The sequence below is a fragment of the Salmo salar genome, chromosome ssa17 (genome assembly GCF_905237065.1).
Source record: "Salmo salar chromosome ssa17, Ssal_v3.1, whole genome shotgun sequence".
In the NCBI taxonomy this organism is placed as follows: Eukaryota; Metazoa; Chordata; class Actinopteri; order Salmoniformes; family Salmonidae; genus Salmo; species Salmo salar.
The window spans coordinates 19,745,001-19,762,500 of record NC_059458.1 but is presented as its reverse complement, the minus strand read 5'-3'; the positions used below and the strand labels follow the sequence as shown (position 1 = coordinate 19,762,500).

Sequence of the window (17,500 nt, the reverse complement as noted above, 5' to 3'; positions counted from 1 at the left end):
TTCTACTTTTTGGAGAAATGTCCTCTGGTCTGATGAAATAAAAATAAAACTGTTCGGCTATAATGACCATCGTTATGTTTGGAGGAAACAGGGGGATGCTTGCAAGCCGAAGAACACCATCCCAACCGTGAAGCACGGGGGTGACAGCATCATGTTGTGTAGGTGCTTTGCTGCAGGAGGGACTGGTGCACTTCACAAAATAGATGGCAAATTATGTGGATATATTGAATCAACATCTCAAGACATCAGTCAGGAAGTTAAAGCTTGGTCGTAAATGGGTCTTCCAAATGGACAATGACCCCAAGCATACTTCCAAAGTTGTGGCAAATTGGCTTAAGGACAACAAAGTCAAGGTATTGGAGTGGCCATCACAAAGCCCTGACCTCAATCCCATAGAAAGATTGTGGGCAGAACTGAAAAAGCGTGTGCGAGCAAGGAGGCCTACAAACCTGATTCAGTTACACCAGCTCTGTCAGGAGGAATGGGCCAAAATTTACCCAACTTATTGTGGGAAGCTTGTGGAAGGCTGCCCAAAACGTTTGACCCAAGTTCAACAATTTAAAGGCAATGGTATCAAATACTAATTGAGTGTTTGTAAACTTCTGACCCTGTAACACTCGTCGTAAGTGGTAGTTGAAGTGGACCAAGGCGCAGCGTGGTAAGTGTCCATGATTACTTTATTCATGAACACACTCAAACAAAATAACAAAAGCAAAAACACACAGTTCCGTCAGGTACAGACACTAAACAGAAAACAACCTCCCACAAACACAGGAAGAAAACAGGCTGCCTAAGTATGATTCCCAATCAGAGACAACGATAGACAGCTGCCTCTGATTGGGAACCACACTCGCCCAGAAACAAAGAAACAGAAAACATAGATTTTCCCACCCGAGTCACACCCTGACCTAACCAAACATAGAGAATAATAAGGATGTCTATGGTCAGGGCGTGACAGACCCACTGGGAATGTGATTAAATAAATAAAAGCCGAAATAAATAATTCTCTCCACTATTATTCTGACATTTCACATTCTTAAAATAAAGTGGAGATCCTAACTGACCTAAGACAAGGAATTTTTACTAGGATTAAATGTCAGGAATTGTGAAAAACGGAGTTTAAATATATTTGGCTAAGGTGTATTTAAACTTCCGACTTCAACTGTATATCAACCACATGGAAACCATGTGTTGGACGTGTTTGATACCATTCCATTTATTCCATTGCAACCACTACCATGAGTCATCCTCCCAAATCAAGGTGCCATCAGCCGCCTGTGGTTTCCATGTGTTTATGACATTGTTTGTGACAATGTGTCCTGTCTGCCTACAGCTCCCAGAGTGCACCAGCTGGAAGGGAATGTGTGTGAGGTCACCTGGGAGGCCATTCCACCAATGAGAGGCGACCGTGTCAACTACGTCCTGCAGGTGCTGGTTGGACGAGAGTCAGAGTACAAACAGGTAACACACACACACACACTCAGTTCATGTGAGGATAGATGTATATTTTACTATGATCTCATCTCCCAGCTCTCCTTATGAAGGATGTTTGGACTTTTAATTGAATCTGTCTGTAAGGGGAGGAGAAATAGATTTTGACTGCCGTTAAAATGTATTTAGTACAGCCTGTACACAGCCTGTACTCTCTCTCTCACACGCACGCACACCCACACACACACACAGACACAGCTGATTCATCAGGGTCGCAGGTAGCCTAGCTGGTTCGAATCCCCGAGCCAGCAAGGTGGAAAAATCTGCCGTTCTAGCCTTGAGCAAGGCAGTTAACCCCCAACAACAAGTGCTCCCCGGGCGCCGATGACGTGTCGATTAAGCCCCCTGCACCTCTCTGATGCACCTCTCTGATTCACCTCTCACATTTCAGTTGAATACATTCAGTTGTACAACTGACTAGCTATCCCGTTTCCCTTGTCTTCCATGTTCCCTTTCATGTACTGTGGTGACAGCAGAGGTAGGTGAAGGCTGTGGTAATGACTATTACAGCTCCGAGACCACTGACATTTAACAGTCTGCTGCCAATGGACCTTTATGGAAACTCAATATGGTTGTCAATATACACACACAATCACACTTGCCCTTTGGGCAGTCGAACAGCTCTTCAGGTGAATGAGTATTGAAATGCACATTCAAGAAAACACACGCAGACACACACATATCTGATGTGTTAGTGAAGAGTTTTGTGGTCCTTATCTCCAGTGAGGTTTTGTTCATTAATTAAGCGAGCAGTTGGAGGCAGGAGACGTGTGTGTGTGTGTGTGTGTGTGTGTGTGTGTGTGAGTGTGTGTGAGTGTGTGTGAGTGTGAGTGTGTGTGTGTGTGTGTGTGTGTGTGTGTGTGTGTGAGTGTGTCCTAAGTGGTTCTTGAGGTAGTTAAATCCCTTCTGTACAGAGGCAGTGTTAATAATGTTAACCAGAAAACAGCCTCTGTAGCCTCTTTCATGCACTGATTGGATTTCACTAATGTAGAATAGCAACAGGGGGACTGTTAAGAGCCAATACTAACACACACACACACACACACACACACACACACACACACTCTGAGCATTAATCATGAATCAATTTGTTGTTGTTGATGAGGTCACAAAGTAGTTTCTAAATCAATGTTCTCCCTTTCGCTCTCTCTCTTTCTCTCTCTCTTTCTCTCTCTCTCTCTCTCTCTCTCTCTCTCTCTCTCTCTCTCTCTTTCTCTCTTTCTCTCTCTCTTTCTCTCTCTCTTTCTCTCTCTCTCTTTCTCTCTCTCTTTCTCTCTATCTCTCTCTCTTTCGCTCTCTCGCTCTCAATCTCTCTCTCTTTCGCTCTCTCTCTCTTTCGCTCTCGCTCTCTCTCTTTCTCTCTCTCACTCTCTCTCTTTTTCTCTCTCTTTTTCTCTCTCTTGCTCTCTCTCCAGGTGTTTAAGGGAGAAGAGAGTGCCTTCCAAATCACCGGACTCCAAGGCAACACCGACTACCGTTTCCGTGTGTGCGCCTGCCGCCGTTGCCAGGATACCAACCAGGAACTCTGTGGCCCTCTAAGCCCCTCCTCCCTGTTCACCCTGCGTCGCCAGGAGCAACAGTGCCTGGGGGAGACAAGCGCCGTGGAGACTGTGAAAGGGGCGGGGATAATATCCAGCGATGAGCGCTTTGCGGCGGTTGTGGTGTGTGTGTTTGCCGGTGTCTCCATCCTCATGGCCTGTCTGCTACAATACTTCTTCATGAAGTGAGGGAATGAATCCGCAACAGGATAGAAAAGAGAAAACAAAGCGATAGCAAAAGAAAACGAGCATCTACGAAAGAATGGAAAGAAAACAAACACTTGAGAATCAGGTGCAGGATAGAAAGAGAAATAAAACGAGAGAGGAAACAGACTTCAAACGAAACAGACCTGAGCTTTACTTCAGTTATTCTACCGCGACGTTGTAGTCCACATATCTCTTTCCTCTTCTCTTTCTTCTCTTTCCCTCTCTCGCTCGCTCTCTCTGTTTCTCTTGTCATTGTTAGTTTGGTCTCTCTATCTTATGTAATGGATGTATTTGGAGGGAAGCTGTTCGTGACATAAACAAACAAACTGATAAGCAAGCATTAGCCAGCCAGGAGCCCAGCAAAGCTCCTCAATGACCTGCATGACATTATTTTGTATCTTTTTAAAACTAATAGACAAAGTGTATTTTTCTTTATATTTCTTTACGGTCAATTCCTTACTTTACTGTGTCTGTGTCCTATTTGCGCTGTTCGCTGCAGTCTTTCGTAGTTTTTTCGGTTACGCCATTTTGAAATGTAGTTCTAAAGCTTTAGCCATGTATCCATCAATATCTGTTACCTTGTCTATTATAGGCCAAATCATGCAATCTTTACGCACAGATGCACACATAGACACAGACACACAGAAACATACACACACAGGCACACATGCAGATGCACAGCGAGACAAACACACACACACACACACACACACATGCACAGAGAGACAGAAACACACACACTCAGATGCCTTCTCTTCTGTCTTCTTTATTCAGCTACCAAAGCGATGCCATTGTTAAAAAATGCTGCTATCCTGTTTCGTTATATCTAAGAAAGAATGGATTTAGTTACCTAATATATACAATCTATATCAAATATATCTATGATAGATCTACCTATCTATATCTGTAGGGGTGATGCTATGATGTAATATAAGAAGTGTAGAGGTCTGGATGACAGAGAGAAAGAGAAGGACGGATCCAGGTAGATGTTGCCTTTTAACCACAGATCTAGGACCAGCTTTCTCTCCCCTGAAGCTAACCTAAACCATTAGGAGTGGGAAATGCAAAGCTGACTTTAGATCAGTTTAGGAGCAAGGGTGTAAAACCAGGCTCCTGGAGGGCCACACACCTGGCCATATCTAGCCAATCAGCAACACCAGTTGATCAATTTAGTTTGAGGTTGATAATAACATGATGACACTTTGACCTGTGAGAACTGGTCCTGACACCTCTGGTCTAGGGCTATCCTGGTATATTCCACTGGGAGTGGTTTAGTGAATTATAATATGTATTCTAGGTGCTCATCTGCAGATCTGAGGTCAGTTCAGTAGCCAGTCCCCGCTGTCGAATGTAGAGGTTACTGAAGTAACCTTTTATCCAACCCCCCCACCCCCACTCAACCCTCATACCTATTCATACCCTTCTTTTTTTCTCTGCCCCTCTCTCTTTTTCTATCCCTCCGCCATTCTCAGTACGTCTCCCTTCCCTCCCACATTCCTAACCTCCCTCTCTCCATCTCTGTAGTTAATGCTGTAATCATCCCACTCTCTCTCTCTCTCTCTAAGCTGTGCTTCGCTCCTACTCGTCAGTTAGCAGAGCCTGCTCCAACACCTTTGCCAAAGTCGACGGGAAAGTTACGCTACAATTTCTCTATTGGTTTCTATACCTTTATTTATATACAATAGAATATTTGCATACAGTACTTTACAAGCCAATTACAGTGCAATCTTTTCAGTTATTTATTGTTTAAAAAATTCAAATTAAGAGACAAATGTAAGTGTAGTTATAAATGCACTAATTAGTTTTTTCTCTCGTAGCATGTTATATTGTTATTATGATCATTTTTCTGTTTTTTTGTTTTTATTGGATGGATTATTTTAGATGTTTGATTTAAGGCCAGCATTTCGTACTCTCAGTAGCCAATTGCATATCTCTTTTATTCTCTTACAGTTGTTGGGAAAACCTGTAGTTGTTTCATTATTCAGTGCCGTTTTAACATGTTAACCAAATGTCTGCCCTTGTCCTGTCCTCTCTGACACACAGAACTGGCTCTTATCCATAACCACGTGACCATCACGTCATAACACCAATAATAATAGCTTTAGAATTGTTATGGATGTCACGGTTATGACCAGCCCGTGTGGTTTTCTGTACGCATTAAGAGATGTAGCAGACCGTTAGCCAGGTTGTATTGCTAAAGGTTTTCGAAAGCTGGAGCGAACACACAAAGTTTCTTCAGAAACGTTACCTTTTCTGATACCAAGGTTATGCTGGCATCTGTATTAGGATTTAAGCACAGGCGTGACGTAACGTACAACTCCGTGGGGGCACTGGTGGTTAAATAATGTACACTCTTAGAAAAAAAGGGTTCCAAAAGGGTTCTTCGGCTGTCCCCATAGGAGAACCCTTTTGGGTTCCACGTAGAACCCTCCAATGGGGACAGTCGAAGAACCCTTATATGCTGTAGGTAGCAGCTTTTTGTCCGGAGAGTTTATGAAGGTACACTGAAGGTTAAATAAGGTATGAAGGTACTCTTTAAGTTACTGTAACCGGTGCTTGAAGAGGACGGCAGAATGTGGTGGTACTGACCTTAATTCTACCGTTTGAGGAGGTATTCTATAAGAGTTGCCATTATTCAGACAGTATGACGAGACTTGAAGACTCAGGTTAGCTCCGCATGGCTAATGCCCTAGGCTTTAGTTCCAGGGGCTAACACAGTCTTGGGACGCCGTACAGTGCCCCCTCAGTGGGAAGGTGCGCGGTGTCTCGGGGAGTCAGAACAATAGTTGCCTTAATTTGTCGTTTATACTGCCTAATGTTATAGATTAAGACGTGTTTGATATCATATCTGTTTTGGATTCTTTCTGCCAAAGTCGAGGCTTGTTGTCATGCCATTTTACTTTGCGTGTGTGTGTGTGTGTGTGTGTGACACACACGTTCTTTTCAACGTTATCTACGTTCTAAAGGGTTCCTTGATGTTCCCTCTGTGACCACACAGCATTATTATTACTGTCACATGATTATCCTCTCAAAAAGGAAAGACTTGATCTGTGATTTACGCTTCTTTCATATTTTTATTTTTATGTTTATTTTTTTGGTGAAGCTAACTGTATTAAATGTTCCATTGTTAAATATACTACCCCTTTATTACGTTTTAACTCGCTGATTTCACACTGAAAAAGGTCAAAAGACTACAACAATCAAATCAGGATTTCAGTCAGACCGATGAGGATGATTATGATGAGGAATACTTTTCCAAGCTTGTCGTCGTATAAAGGGCCTTAGTGGTGATTTTGTGTCCAGTGTTTTTGCTTAGAATTGATAGTCAGTGCAGAGTTATTATACGTATAGAGATGTAGTATTGACGCTAAAATTAGTTAAGTACAACTAACTGAGATTATATGAAGCACTTTTAAAGCGGTAGACCCTTAGCCCACAGGATAACTATCTATCCTGTGAGAACCATGATGCTTTTCATCAGACAGCTTGTTGTTTTGATACCGGACAGACAGCTGCCCGCCGGCCACTCTGTTACATTGGCATTACTATGTCGTCTGACATTTTGACTACGTCATTGTTGTGACTGAGTCGTCTGGTATTGTTGGGTCATTTGGTGTTGCTGTGTCGTACAGCGTTACTATGTCATCTGACGTGACTTTGTCATGTTGTGTCCGTCTGACCTGTTCACCTGTCTCAGTTAGAAAGAAGACTGTTGATATGTCCTGTTGTGTTAAATCTCCCCCAAGCCTTTTACAGCCAAATCATTCCTAATGTTGTGTTAAATCTCCCCCAAGCCTTTTACAGCCAAATCATTCCTAATGTTGTGTTAAATCTCCCCCAAGCCTTATACAGCCAAATCATTCCTAATGTTGTGTTAAATCTCCCCCAAGCCTTTTACAGCCAAATCATTCCTAATGTTGTGTTAAATCTCCCCCAAGCCTTTTACAGCCAAATCATTCCTAATGTTGTGTTAAATCTCCCCCAAGCCTTTTACAGCCAAATCATTCCTAATGTTGTGTTAAATCTCCCCCAAGCCTTATACAGCCAAATCATTCCTAATATTGTGTTAAATCTCCCCCAAGCCTTTTACAGCCAAATCATTCCTAATGTTGTGTTAAGTCTCCCCCAAGCCTTTTACAGCCAAATGATTCCTAATGTTGTGTTAAATCTCCCCCAAGCCTTTTACAGCCAAGTAATTCCTCATGTCTAGGGACAGGAGTTTTCCCTGACCGTGTGAATTGACCAGGATGGTTAGGACACATGGTCACGAAATACTCATGTCCCAACTCCCTAGTAATGCCTAATGTTATAGGCTAAGGTTAGGATAATGGTAGGCCAATGTTAGGCCTGTGATATCACCAATAATATGTTGACCCAATGTTCCCTAAAGGTTTTTGGCTAATATTCTCTCAAGCTTTTGGCTAGTGTTTTTCCAGGGCTTGGCCCAGTGGCTACTTGTCTGTGTGAGCAGGGTACACCCTGTAAGATTTGTATTTAGGCAAATCTTTAGACCCTTCTGGTCCTGCTCATCTAGTGGGTCCTGAACAAAACAGATACTTCTGCCCAGCAATCCAGCAACTGTGCCTTCTGATTGGTTCCTTTTTTTAGTCTGATTAATAATAAAACAAATTGAAACCGAAAATACGGAATTTGAATATGAGAGATTAGAGATTGAATGGGTAACAGTCCCAGATTAATGTATGAAGACTTGTATGTATTAAACATTTTTTATTAGTCTGAAACAAAAACAAAACAACATATTTGTACCTCACACTTATCAAAACAAACATTCCAATGTTGTCATGGGCTACGATTTGAAAGAAAAAAAGAAAATCATACATTTCTACTACTTTGTATTGTAAATGTTAGACTATTTCATATGCATTATATAAAATAAACCGCCATATCAATTTTAATGTATAGATTTTGCAAATACTACCCTCTGTATGTAAGACCTAACTGTATCGGTAGCCTGTGTTATATAATATATTTATGCCCAATAAATGTTTAATTTTTTCTGACCTTGACTGAAATCTCTCGTTTTGTGTGTCATAGTTTGTTTGATTTCCTGTTCATTCAGTGGTTATATGATATGCTTTGTGGTGGTAGGTAAAAATAAAAATACATATAACTAGGCAAGTCAGTCAAGAACAAATTCTTATTTACGATGACAGACTACCCCAGATGACGCTGGGCCAATTGTTCACTGCCCTATGGGACAGTCACAGCCAGATGTGATGCAGCCTGGATTTGAACCAGGGACTGCAGTGACACCTCTTGCACTGAGTAGCAGCGCCTTAGACCGCTGCAAGGCAGTAGAACTGCTCTAGGGGCCCAGCACTGGGACTGACCTGGTGGCTCTCAATGTGCTTGCTTGTGTGCCGTGTGTGCATGGAGGAGTGTTTGTGATGATGAGATAGTCAGGCAGTCAGACTCAACAGGGGACTGGTATTTGTCACTATTGTCACAACACTCTCTGAATAAGAAATAAGTGAAGAACATTATAGATCATTTTAGTGTCCATTGTCCACAGGAAACCACAAATGTGTCCATTTCCCATCAGGGACATACACTGAGAGGTTGGAGCACCGAGTCAGCCACAGTACGGCACCCCTGGAGCAGTTTAGCTCAAAGGCACACTGATGTCTTCAATATTTGTTTGAATTCATGTCCCATGTAACGTCGATGTGAGTTCATACCTGACTGAGAGCTAGAGGAGATGTATCTGTAGAGAGATGTACCAGATATACACTCTTTATAGGAAACAATAAACAATGGACTCACTCCAACACCATTTTTCTCCCAATAAAAAAGGTTGGATGCTGTATCATGATAAATGTAACCAATAAAGAGTTAACTAGACAGGAATCCATATGGATTTGTCATTTGGCTCTGGTCACTGTAGTGCACAATATACAGTGCCTTCAGAAAGTATTCAGACCGCTTGACTTTTTCCACATTTTGTTACGTTACAGCCTTATTCTAAAATGGATTAAATAAATAGAAAATCCTTAGCCATCTACGCACAACACCCCATAATGACAAAGCGAAAACAGGTTTTTAGAAATGTTTGCTAATTTATTAAATATAAAAAACTGAAATATCTTATTTATATATGTATTAATACCCTTTGCTATGAGACTCAAAATTGAGCTCAGGTGCATCCTGTTTCCATTGATCATCATTGAGATGTTTCTACAAATTGTGTTAAATTCAATTGATTGGACATGATTTGGAAAGGCACACACCTGTCTATATAAGGTCCCACAGCAGACAGTGCATGTCAGAGCAAAAACCAAGCCATGAGGTCGAAGGAATTGTCCGTAGAGCTCTGAGACAGGATTGTGTCGAGGCACAGATCTGGGGAAGGGTACCAAAAACTCTCTACAACATTAAAGGTCGCCAACAACACAGTGGCCTCCATCATTCTTAAATGGAAGAAGTTTGGAACCACCAAGACTCTTCCTAGAGCTGGCCGCCCGGCGGAAGCCACTCCTTAGTAAAAGGCACATGACAGCCCTCTTGGAGATTGCCAAAAGTCACCTAAAGACTCTCAGACCATGAGAAACAAGATTTTCTGTCTAATGAAACCAATATTGAACTATTTGGCCTGAATGCCAAGTGTCACGTCTGGAGAAAACCTGGCACTGTCCCTAAGGTGAAGCATGGTGGTTGCAGCATCATGCTGTGGGGATGTTTTTCAGCAGCAGAGACTGGGAGACTAGTCAGGATAGAGGCAAAGATGAACAGAGCAAAGCACAGAGAGATCCTTGATGAAAACCTGCTCCAGAATGCTCAGGAGCTCAGACTGGGGAGAAGGTTCACCTTCCAACAGGACAACGACCCTAAGTACAATGCCAAGACAGCCCCCAAGCCATAAGACTTCTGAACTGGTAACCAATGGTTACCCAGACTATTTGCATTGTGTGCCCCCCCAACCCCTCTTTTATGCTGCTGCTGCTCTCTGTTTATCTTATATGCATAGTCACTTAACCATACATCCATGTACATACTACCTCAATTGGCCCGACCAACCAGTGCTCCTGCACATTGGCCAACTGGGCTATCTGCATTGTGTCCCACCTCCCGCCAACCCCTCTTTTACGCTACTGCTACTCTCTGTTTATCATATATGCATAGTTACTTTAACCATACCTACATACTACCTCAATAAGCCTGACTAACTGGTGTCTGTATATAGCCTTGCTACTCTTATTTTCAAACGTATTTTTACTGTTTTATTTCATTACTTACACACACACACACACACACACCTTTTGTTTCGCACTATTGGTTAGAGCCTGTAAGTAAGCATTTCACTGTAAGGTCTACACCTGTTGTATCCGGCGCACGTGACAAATAAACTTTGATTTGATTTGAAGACAACACAGAAGTGGTTTCGGGACAAGTCTCTGAATGTCCTTGAGTGGCCCAGCCAGAGCCTGGACTTGAACCTGATCGAACATCTCTGGAGACCTGAAAATAGCTGTGCAGCAACGTTCCCCATCCAACCTGACAGAGCTTGAGAGGATCTGCAGAGAAGAATGGGAGAAACTCCTGAAATACAGGTGTGCCAAGCTTGTAGCGTCATACCCAAGAAGACTCGAGGTTGTAATCACTGCCAAAGATGCTTAAACAAAGTACTGAGTAAAGGGTCTGAATAGTTATGTAAATGTGATATTTCAGTTATTTATATAATAAATTAGCTAACATTTCTTAAAAACATTTTTTTGCTTTGTCATTATGGGGTATTGTGTGTAGATTGAAGAGGGAAAAAAATAACAATTAAATCAATTTTAGGATAATGCAGTAACCTAACAAAATGTGGAAAAAGTCAAGGGGTCTGAATACTTTCTGAAGGCACTTTAGGGAATAAAGTATCATTTGAGGTACAGCCAGACATAAATCACATCTATAATCCAGCCGACGCTGTGAAAAAATGCAACCATCACATTCAGTTTTAGGGCGAATCTCCTATTTAATGGCCACTATAACCCTGACTGAACTGTGTGTGTCTGGAGAAGAGACCAGCGGAGAGGAGAGATGCACAAAAGCACATGCAGCCTCTTCTTCGACACACTGATTTGTGCAGGAACATTGCCATCGATCCTCTCTCACTCTCTTTGTCTTTCTATCTCTCTTTACCCTTCTCTCTCAGCCTTCCTCTCACGTTCTGTCTCTCTCTGTCTCTCCCTCTCTCGTTCCCCTCCGTGTCTCAGTGTGTGTTTGTTTGAGTGTGTGTGCACGTGCCTGTGTCCAGCAATAGCTTGTGATTTACTCCCCAGCGGCCTCGATAGCATCTCACTGGATAACAGGAGGGATTCAATCACAGAGAAAAATCTCCCTCCTGTCTCTGAGACACACACACTGCATCTCACAAGTGATGCAGAGTAACTCATTGACTCTTTCTATATCTATCATTTCTGAATCAATCTTTTCTCAAGTGCTCTCTTACTTCCAAGTTCCTCTATCTCTGACTCATTCTTACCTCATTCATACATTTCTCTGCTCCTCATATTCTATGTGCCACCATAAATGTCTTTCTCACTTTCCTTCTTCCTCTTTCCATCCCTCGTTTCTCTCTCAGACCTCTTTCTTTCCCTCTCTCCTCCTGTCCTCACTCTGACTTATAGGACTTTTTGATCAGGCAACTCAGAAAGCCTCAGATGTGACAGAAGGGTCCTTTGAACATAACTTGAAGATGGTTGTCACTTGTTACCACAGCCACAATGTCAAAATTGTCTGTCGTAAAATTCATGAACACAAAAATTTACTTTTCAGTCTTAAATTAAGGTTATGGTTAGGCATAAGGTTAGCAGTGTGGTAAAGGTTAGAGTTATGCTTCAAATTCGATTTTAAGAAGAGAAATTGTAGAAATAGGCGGGGTGTAGCCATAATTATGACTTTGTGGCTGTGGGAACTAGTGACGACCCTTGAGGATGGGTGGCTTTGAGGCTGCCTGACTTAAAGGGACTGAGACGAGAGCAAAGCAGAGGAGGTGAAAGAAGAGAGGAGGAGAAGACGGGGGAGAGGTGAGGACGACATCTGTGTGTTTGTAGGCTACCTGTGTGTGCACTTCTCAGTCATGACGGAATTAAACTGCTTATGTCTGAAATAAAAAAATGACACGTGAACAATGTTGAATCATTTTTATCTCCCGGAATGAGACCAAGTTGGCAACCTGATGATATGGATCAATATTAAAATACATACAGTGTTTTCTTCCATTATAGTTTGTACAGGCATAGTACAGATTATTATAGCGGTACAAACATTGATACATAGTTAAGCGTTACATTAATTTGGGCTTAAGTGCCATGTCTGTAGTTACAATTCCACGTTTTAAGTCTTTTTTCAGGCTATGTTTGTAGTTCATATTTGCAGATTGTTTCTGCAGTCCTTACTTGTAGTCTTTATGTCCATATTCAGCCTGGTCTCATAGGCTAGACGTAACATTGTAAATGAAAATCTGGGACACTCAAATTAGTATGATATGTTAAGTTTTGTATGGTTTCATAAGACAGATAGTTACTCAAGATAAAAATTAAATACAGTGCATTCAGAAAATATTCAGTTCCCTTGACTTTTTCCCCCAAAAACGTCACTCCTCAGTAAAAGGCACATGACAGCCCGCTTGGAGTTTGCCAAAAGGCACCTAAAGGACTCTCAGACCATGAGAAAAAGATTCTCTGGTCTGATGAAACCAAGATTGAACTATTTGGCCTGAATGCCAAGAATCACGTCTGGAGGACATACTGAGCAAATGGTACTGAGTACTGAGTACTGAGTAAAGGGTCTGAATACTTATGGAAATGTGATATTTCGTTTTTTATTTGTAATAAATGAACAAACCTTTCTAAAAAACTGCTTTTGCTTTGTCATTGTGGGGTATTGTGTGTAGATTGATAATGAAAAAAAATGTAATCTATTTTAGAATAAGGCTGTAATGTAACTAAATATGGAAAAAGTCAAAAGGTCGGAATACTTTCCAAATACACTGTAGGATGATGGGTAGCTGTATAATGCACATGTCTAGTAACCCAAAGGTTGCAAGTTCAAATCTCATGATGGACAACTTTAGCACATTAGCAACTTTTCTACTACTTTTTAAGTACTATGCAACTACTTAGCATTTTAGCCAACCCTTCTCCTAAGCCTAACCTTAACCCTTTTAGCTAACCCTTCCCCTAACCTTAACCTTTTAACCTAACTCCTAAACGTAACCCTAACCTTAACCCCTAGCCTAGCTAACATTAGCCACCTAGCTACAATTCGTTACGTATCATATGTTTTGCAAATTCGTAACATATTGTACGTGTTGCAGATTCGTAACATATTGAACATTTAGCAAATGTGTAACATATAATACGAATTCTAATTCATAACATATCATATGAAATGGATGATGGAAATCCACAAATTAATACATACCATATGAAACGTAACATATTATACTAAATGGAGTGTCTCGGATTTATGTACAGAATAATATGCAATGCTCTGAGTCCTGGTTGCCATATCAGAATGCTGGAGTCCAAGGCAGTGGCTGCTTTGTAAGTACTTATAGGATAAGCCAAGACTAAAACCAATCAGATTGAACCGTTACTAAGCTGGTATTTACAGAGTAAGGCTGGCGGTATAATTAGCCTACTGTACATGCTATCATAGCAAAACACTGTTACCTATATCTACACACACAGACACACACACCAACACACACAGTCACCCACCATAAACACACACACACACACACACCCCAACACACGACGTCACTCACCATAAATACACATACCCCAACACACCCAATCACTCATCATAAACAAACACACACACAGAACTTCAGTCCCTCTCTCTCTCTCAGGGTACAGAGAAGTGCATCACGGTCTACAGTGCTTTTCTTTGTCATCCAGAATACAATTCACATATCAATTAAGGCAAGCGTAATAAAGATTTTGGTTTGTGTGCGCGTGTGTTGCATGTGTGATTTGTAGAAAATGCATACGTGTCCGTTTCAAGAGCTGTTTAATAGTTTTTGTTGCTAATAGTATGCTTCTTTTTGGGTGACAGAAACGCCTTGTTTTATAAATATTTTATAAAAAATCTTCTCAAACGCCTTTGTCTGTCTTTGCCGGGCGAGTTGTGACATCAAAGCAACAGTCTTAATCAGAGTCCTTGAGGCAAATTCAATTAAAATGTTCAACGCAAGGCCAGGGCGGACTGACCAAATTTCAATCAATAATCAACGTCCATGGACGTTATGTGTAAGCCGGTGCTCACTTGGATAAGGACCAATTCATCCTTGATGGTCTATAATGGTGCCTGTTTGAATTTGATCAACCAGGGAAAGCAGTGGTCACTGATGAGAAACACACAAGAAGAGGTTGATCACAACAACTACATATCAAAATCAGAGAAGTATATATCTAGCGCCCATTCACCCTCCAAACTGGCTACAGTCACAGGCTAACAGTGGACTCTGTCCAGGCAGGTGAACTCTCTCCTTTGACAGTGCTTGCTGTTCTCCCTCTAGGTGGTTGAGTCTCCTGTAGACCAAACAGTTGGGCAGCAGCTGACCGGTACTTCCTAGACATGGTGTTATAGAGGACAGGGTTGATGGCAGCCGAGAGATAGAAGAGGACAGTGGAAACAAGGGAGCAGTACTGGGTGAAGAGAGACCAGAGAGGAGAGGAGCCCTCGGAGGAATGGGACATAAGGTAACGATGCAAGTGGAAAGGCAGCCAGCACAGGACGAAGGCAAAGACCACTACAGCTGGAGAGAGAGAGAGAGGGGGAGAGGGGAGACAGATAATACATGTTTGTAACATTGGATTTCTCCTTTTATGCTAATAATAATAGAGAGGGGGGGGGGAGTGGGAAGGGGGAATTGAGGGAGGAGGGGAAGCACATAAAATGTATTCCAACCATAAAACATTAAATGCAAATATCAGTAATCAGTTTTTCAGAGAGAGAAATAGGAGAGAGGGGTATGAGGGGGAAACTATAGTTATGCCTAATTAAATGACTTTGGTAAAGCTTTACACGACTGGCTGTTATCATGGTTATTAGGTTACTGTGCTGACTGTATAAACGTATACACAGCCTATGTCTACATTTTCTGCATAATCCTTGTCTTGTTACAATGTTTGATTAATTTAATGCGTATCAGAACCAAGATTTTTCCTTTTTTAAATGTCCTCAATTCTGTGCCTTTTTTAAATATTAGAAACATCCATATCTCAATTATGCCGTGCTTAAAACATAGTTTTGAATATGAGCAACATGTATTGCACCCTACCTAACATCTTGACGGTCTGTCTGTTGCTCTTGTCCCTGTGTGCTACGTTGGCTCCAATATTGTTCTCTCTCCGTCTCTTCCACAACCTTCGTCCAATCAAACTGTACACCACAGTCAAACAAAACACCGGCAGGAAGAAAAACACAGAGCTAACCAACGCCATGGCGGCTAGAAGCCCAGACTCAACCGCGTACTGGGTGGGTTTACACTCGCTAGTGTCTATCTCTGTCTGTCCTTCCGCCCCACCAGCAGTCACAGAGTTTCCCGCCGCTGGGCGAGTCTCGTGCTCCACTCCCACCAGAACGAAGACAGGTCCCGCGCTCAACAGCGACACGAGCCAGAGAAAGAGGATGAGCGCACGGACGCGTCGCTTGGTGACCAGGCGTTTGGCGCGAAGTGGGAAGCAGATGGCCAGGTACCTCTCCACGGACAGAGCGGTTATATTCAAAATGGTTGAATAAGTACAGCACTCACTAACGAACTGAAACAGCTTACAGAATGTATCTCCAAATATCCATGGCCTGTACTTCCATAACCGGTACACATCAGGGGGCATACAGAGGAATATCAACAAGTCTGAGACAGCCATGCTACATAAGTAGAGGTTAGTGGTTGTTCTCATGTCTCTGTACTTAGACACGACCAGTATAGTCATTACATTCCCGGTCAGTCCCGCCAGGAACAGGAGAGTACAGGTGATGGTGATTCCCATTAGAACGGGGATGGGGAAGAGGTTTTCGGGGGGCACGGGACCCCGGTAGCTCCCGTTAAAGTAGTAGTTCCAGTAGTTATCCTCCCAGCTGCAGTTAACGGGAGAGAGACAGTCAGTTCGGTTGGGCCAGGAGCGCATGCTGCCAGCGGGTCATTCACTCTGCTGGAGGTTCTGCTTGGGGCGGCTGGCGCGCTCCTCTTGTCTCCGCATGTCCTCTATTCCTCTTGAGTGCGTGTGTGTGATGCGTAAAGGATCTTATGGTTTTAACCTCCTAGTCCTCCTCTATTTTAGAACAGTCTTGCACTGGAGCAATAAAACACACCTTCTCATCTTGCCTTCCATTTACAAAAGTATTTTACTTGTAAGAAATAAAGTATAGCCTTTGAATGTTATTAAATATATCACAAGCTACAATACATGTCTGAAGAATGAAAATTATACTCGAGCATCCTTTGAGCGCATTGTATAAAAGTATTAAACAAACATGAATAGGATCTGATATTCATTTTCATATGGTATTGATAGGGCTATATATTGGTCTAAATTACATAGATACATTTTTTAAATCGGATAAATGATGAGCGAGAAAAGACGACCTTCTAAAACAACATCCTCCAAAAAGTGTTCCTCTCTTGCTCTGTCCCCTTCATGCGCTCTTATGCGTCAGATGAAAACACGGTAAACTAGACTGAAGGTGAGTCACAGTCAGGGTTTTGTGATGTGACACTGGAAATCTCCTCCGACAAACTCAGCCAAGAGAAATGGGTAAACAGCAAAAACATCCACCTCCTCTATGAGTCTGTGACACTGAATATTCTGGTTTCAGAAACGCAGCCCACATTTCTCTCTCTCTCTCTGGAGCCTCCACATAAGATCAATCAATCGATGTCCTCTGTGATTTGATGAGAAATCTCTAAAGAGAAAAACTAAGTTTTTAAATATGGCACACCCACACCTCACACACATGCACGTGCTCTAGTTTTTCTCATCATTGAATGGAGCAGAAACAACTGTCACAAGTGACAAATAGGGAGGGAGAGAGAGAGTGAAGGAGGGAGAGAGAGAGAGAGAGAGAGAGAGAGAGAGGGAGGGGGTCCTACTGGTGGCCCTAGCTTAGACCTAGCACGCCACCTAATGGTTAAAGCAAAGCCGGCATGTGTGTGTGTTTGTGTGTGTGCGTGTTTGTGTGCGTGTGCGTTTGTGTTTGTGCGTGTTTGTGTTTGTGCGTGTTTGTGTGCGTGTGTGTGTGTGTGTGTT

At 42.3% G+C, this 17,500-nt stretch overlaps 2 protein-coding genes across 3 annotated transcripts in view; one reads left to right on the top strand and one right to left on the bottom strand.

The window, feature by feature from the left end:
- LOC106591582 (fibronectin type III domain-containing protein 3B) overlaps positions 1–8,257 on the top strand; it is a 224,477-nt gene extending 216,220 nt beyond the window's left edge. For both annotated transcript variants that reach the window (XM_045698964.1, XM_045698965.1), the window contains exons 26-27: positions 1,334–1,461; positions 2,907–8,257. In XM_045698964.1, coding sequence (XP_045554920.1) covers positions 1,334–1,461; positions 2,907–3,218 — 440 coding nt within the window. In that variant the 3' untranslated portion in view covers positions 3,219–8,257. The remainder of the gene's footprint in view (positions 1–1,333; positions 1,462–2,906) is intronic.
- A 4,116-nt stretch (positions 8,258–12,373) lies between these two features.
- On the bottom strand, positions 12,374–17,189 carry LOC106575425 (growth hormone secretagogue receptor type 1). Its single transcript, XM_014151925.2, has 2 exons — positions 15,532–17,189; positions 12,374–15,006 (listed from the first exon to the last, which is right to left on the bottom strand). Exons 1-2 carry the CDS (start codon positions 16,379–16,381, stop codon positions 14,693–14,695), a joined length of 1,164 nt encoding a protein of 387 aa, XP_014007400.1. The 5' UTR covers positions 16,382–17,189; the 3' UTR covers positions 12,374–14,692.
- Between the last annotated feature and the right edge of the window lie 311 nt (positions 17,190–17,500).

Coding starts and splice junctions, on each gene's coding strand:
- LOC106575425 (XM_014151925.2), bottom strand. CDS start 16,381: ATGCGCTCCTGGCCCAACCGAACTGACTGTCTCTCTCCCGTTAACTGC. Junction 15,007..15,531: donor ACAGACCGTCAAGATGTTAG/GTAGGGTGCAAT, acceptor CTCTCTCTCCAG/CTGTAGTGGTCTTTGCCTTC.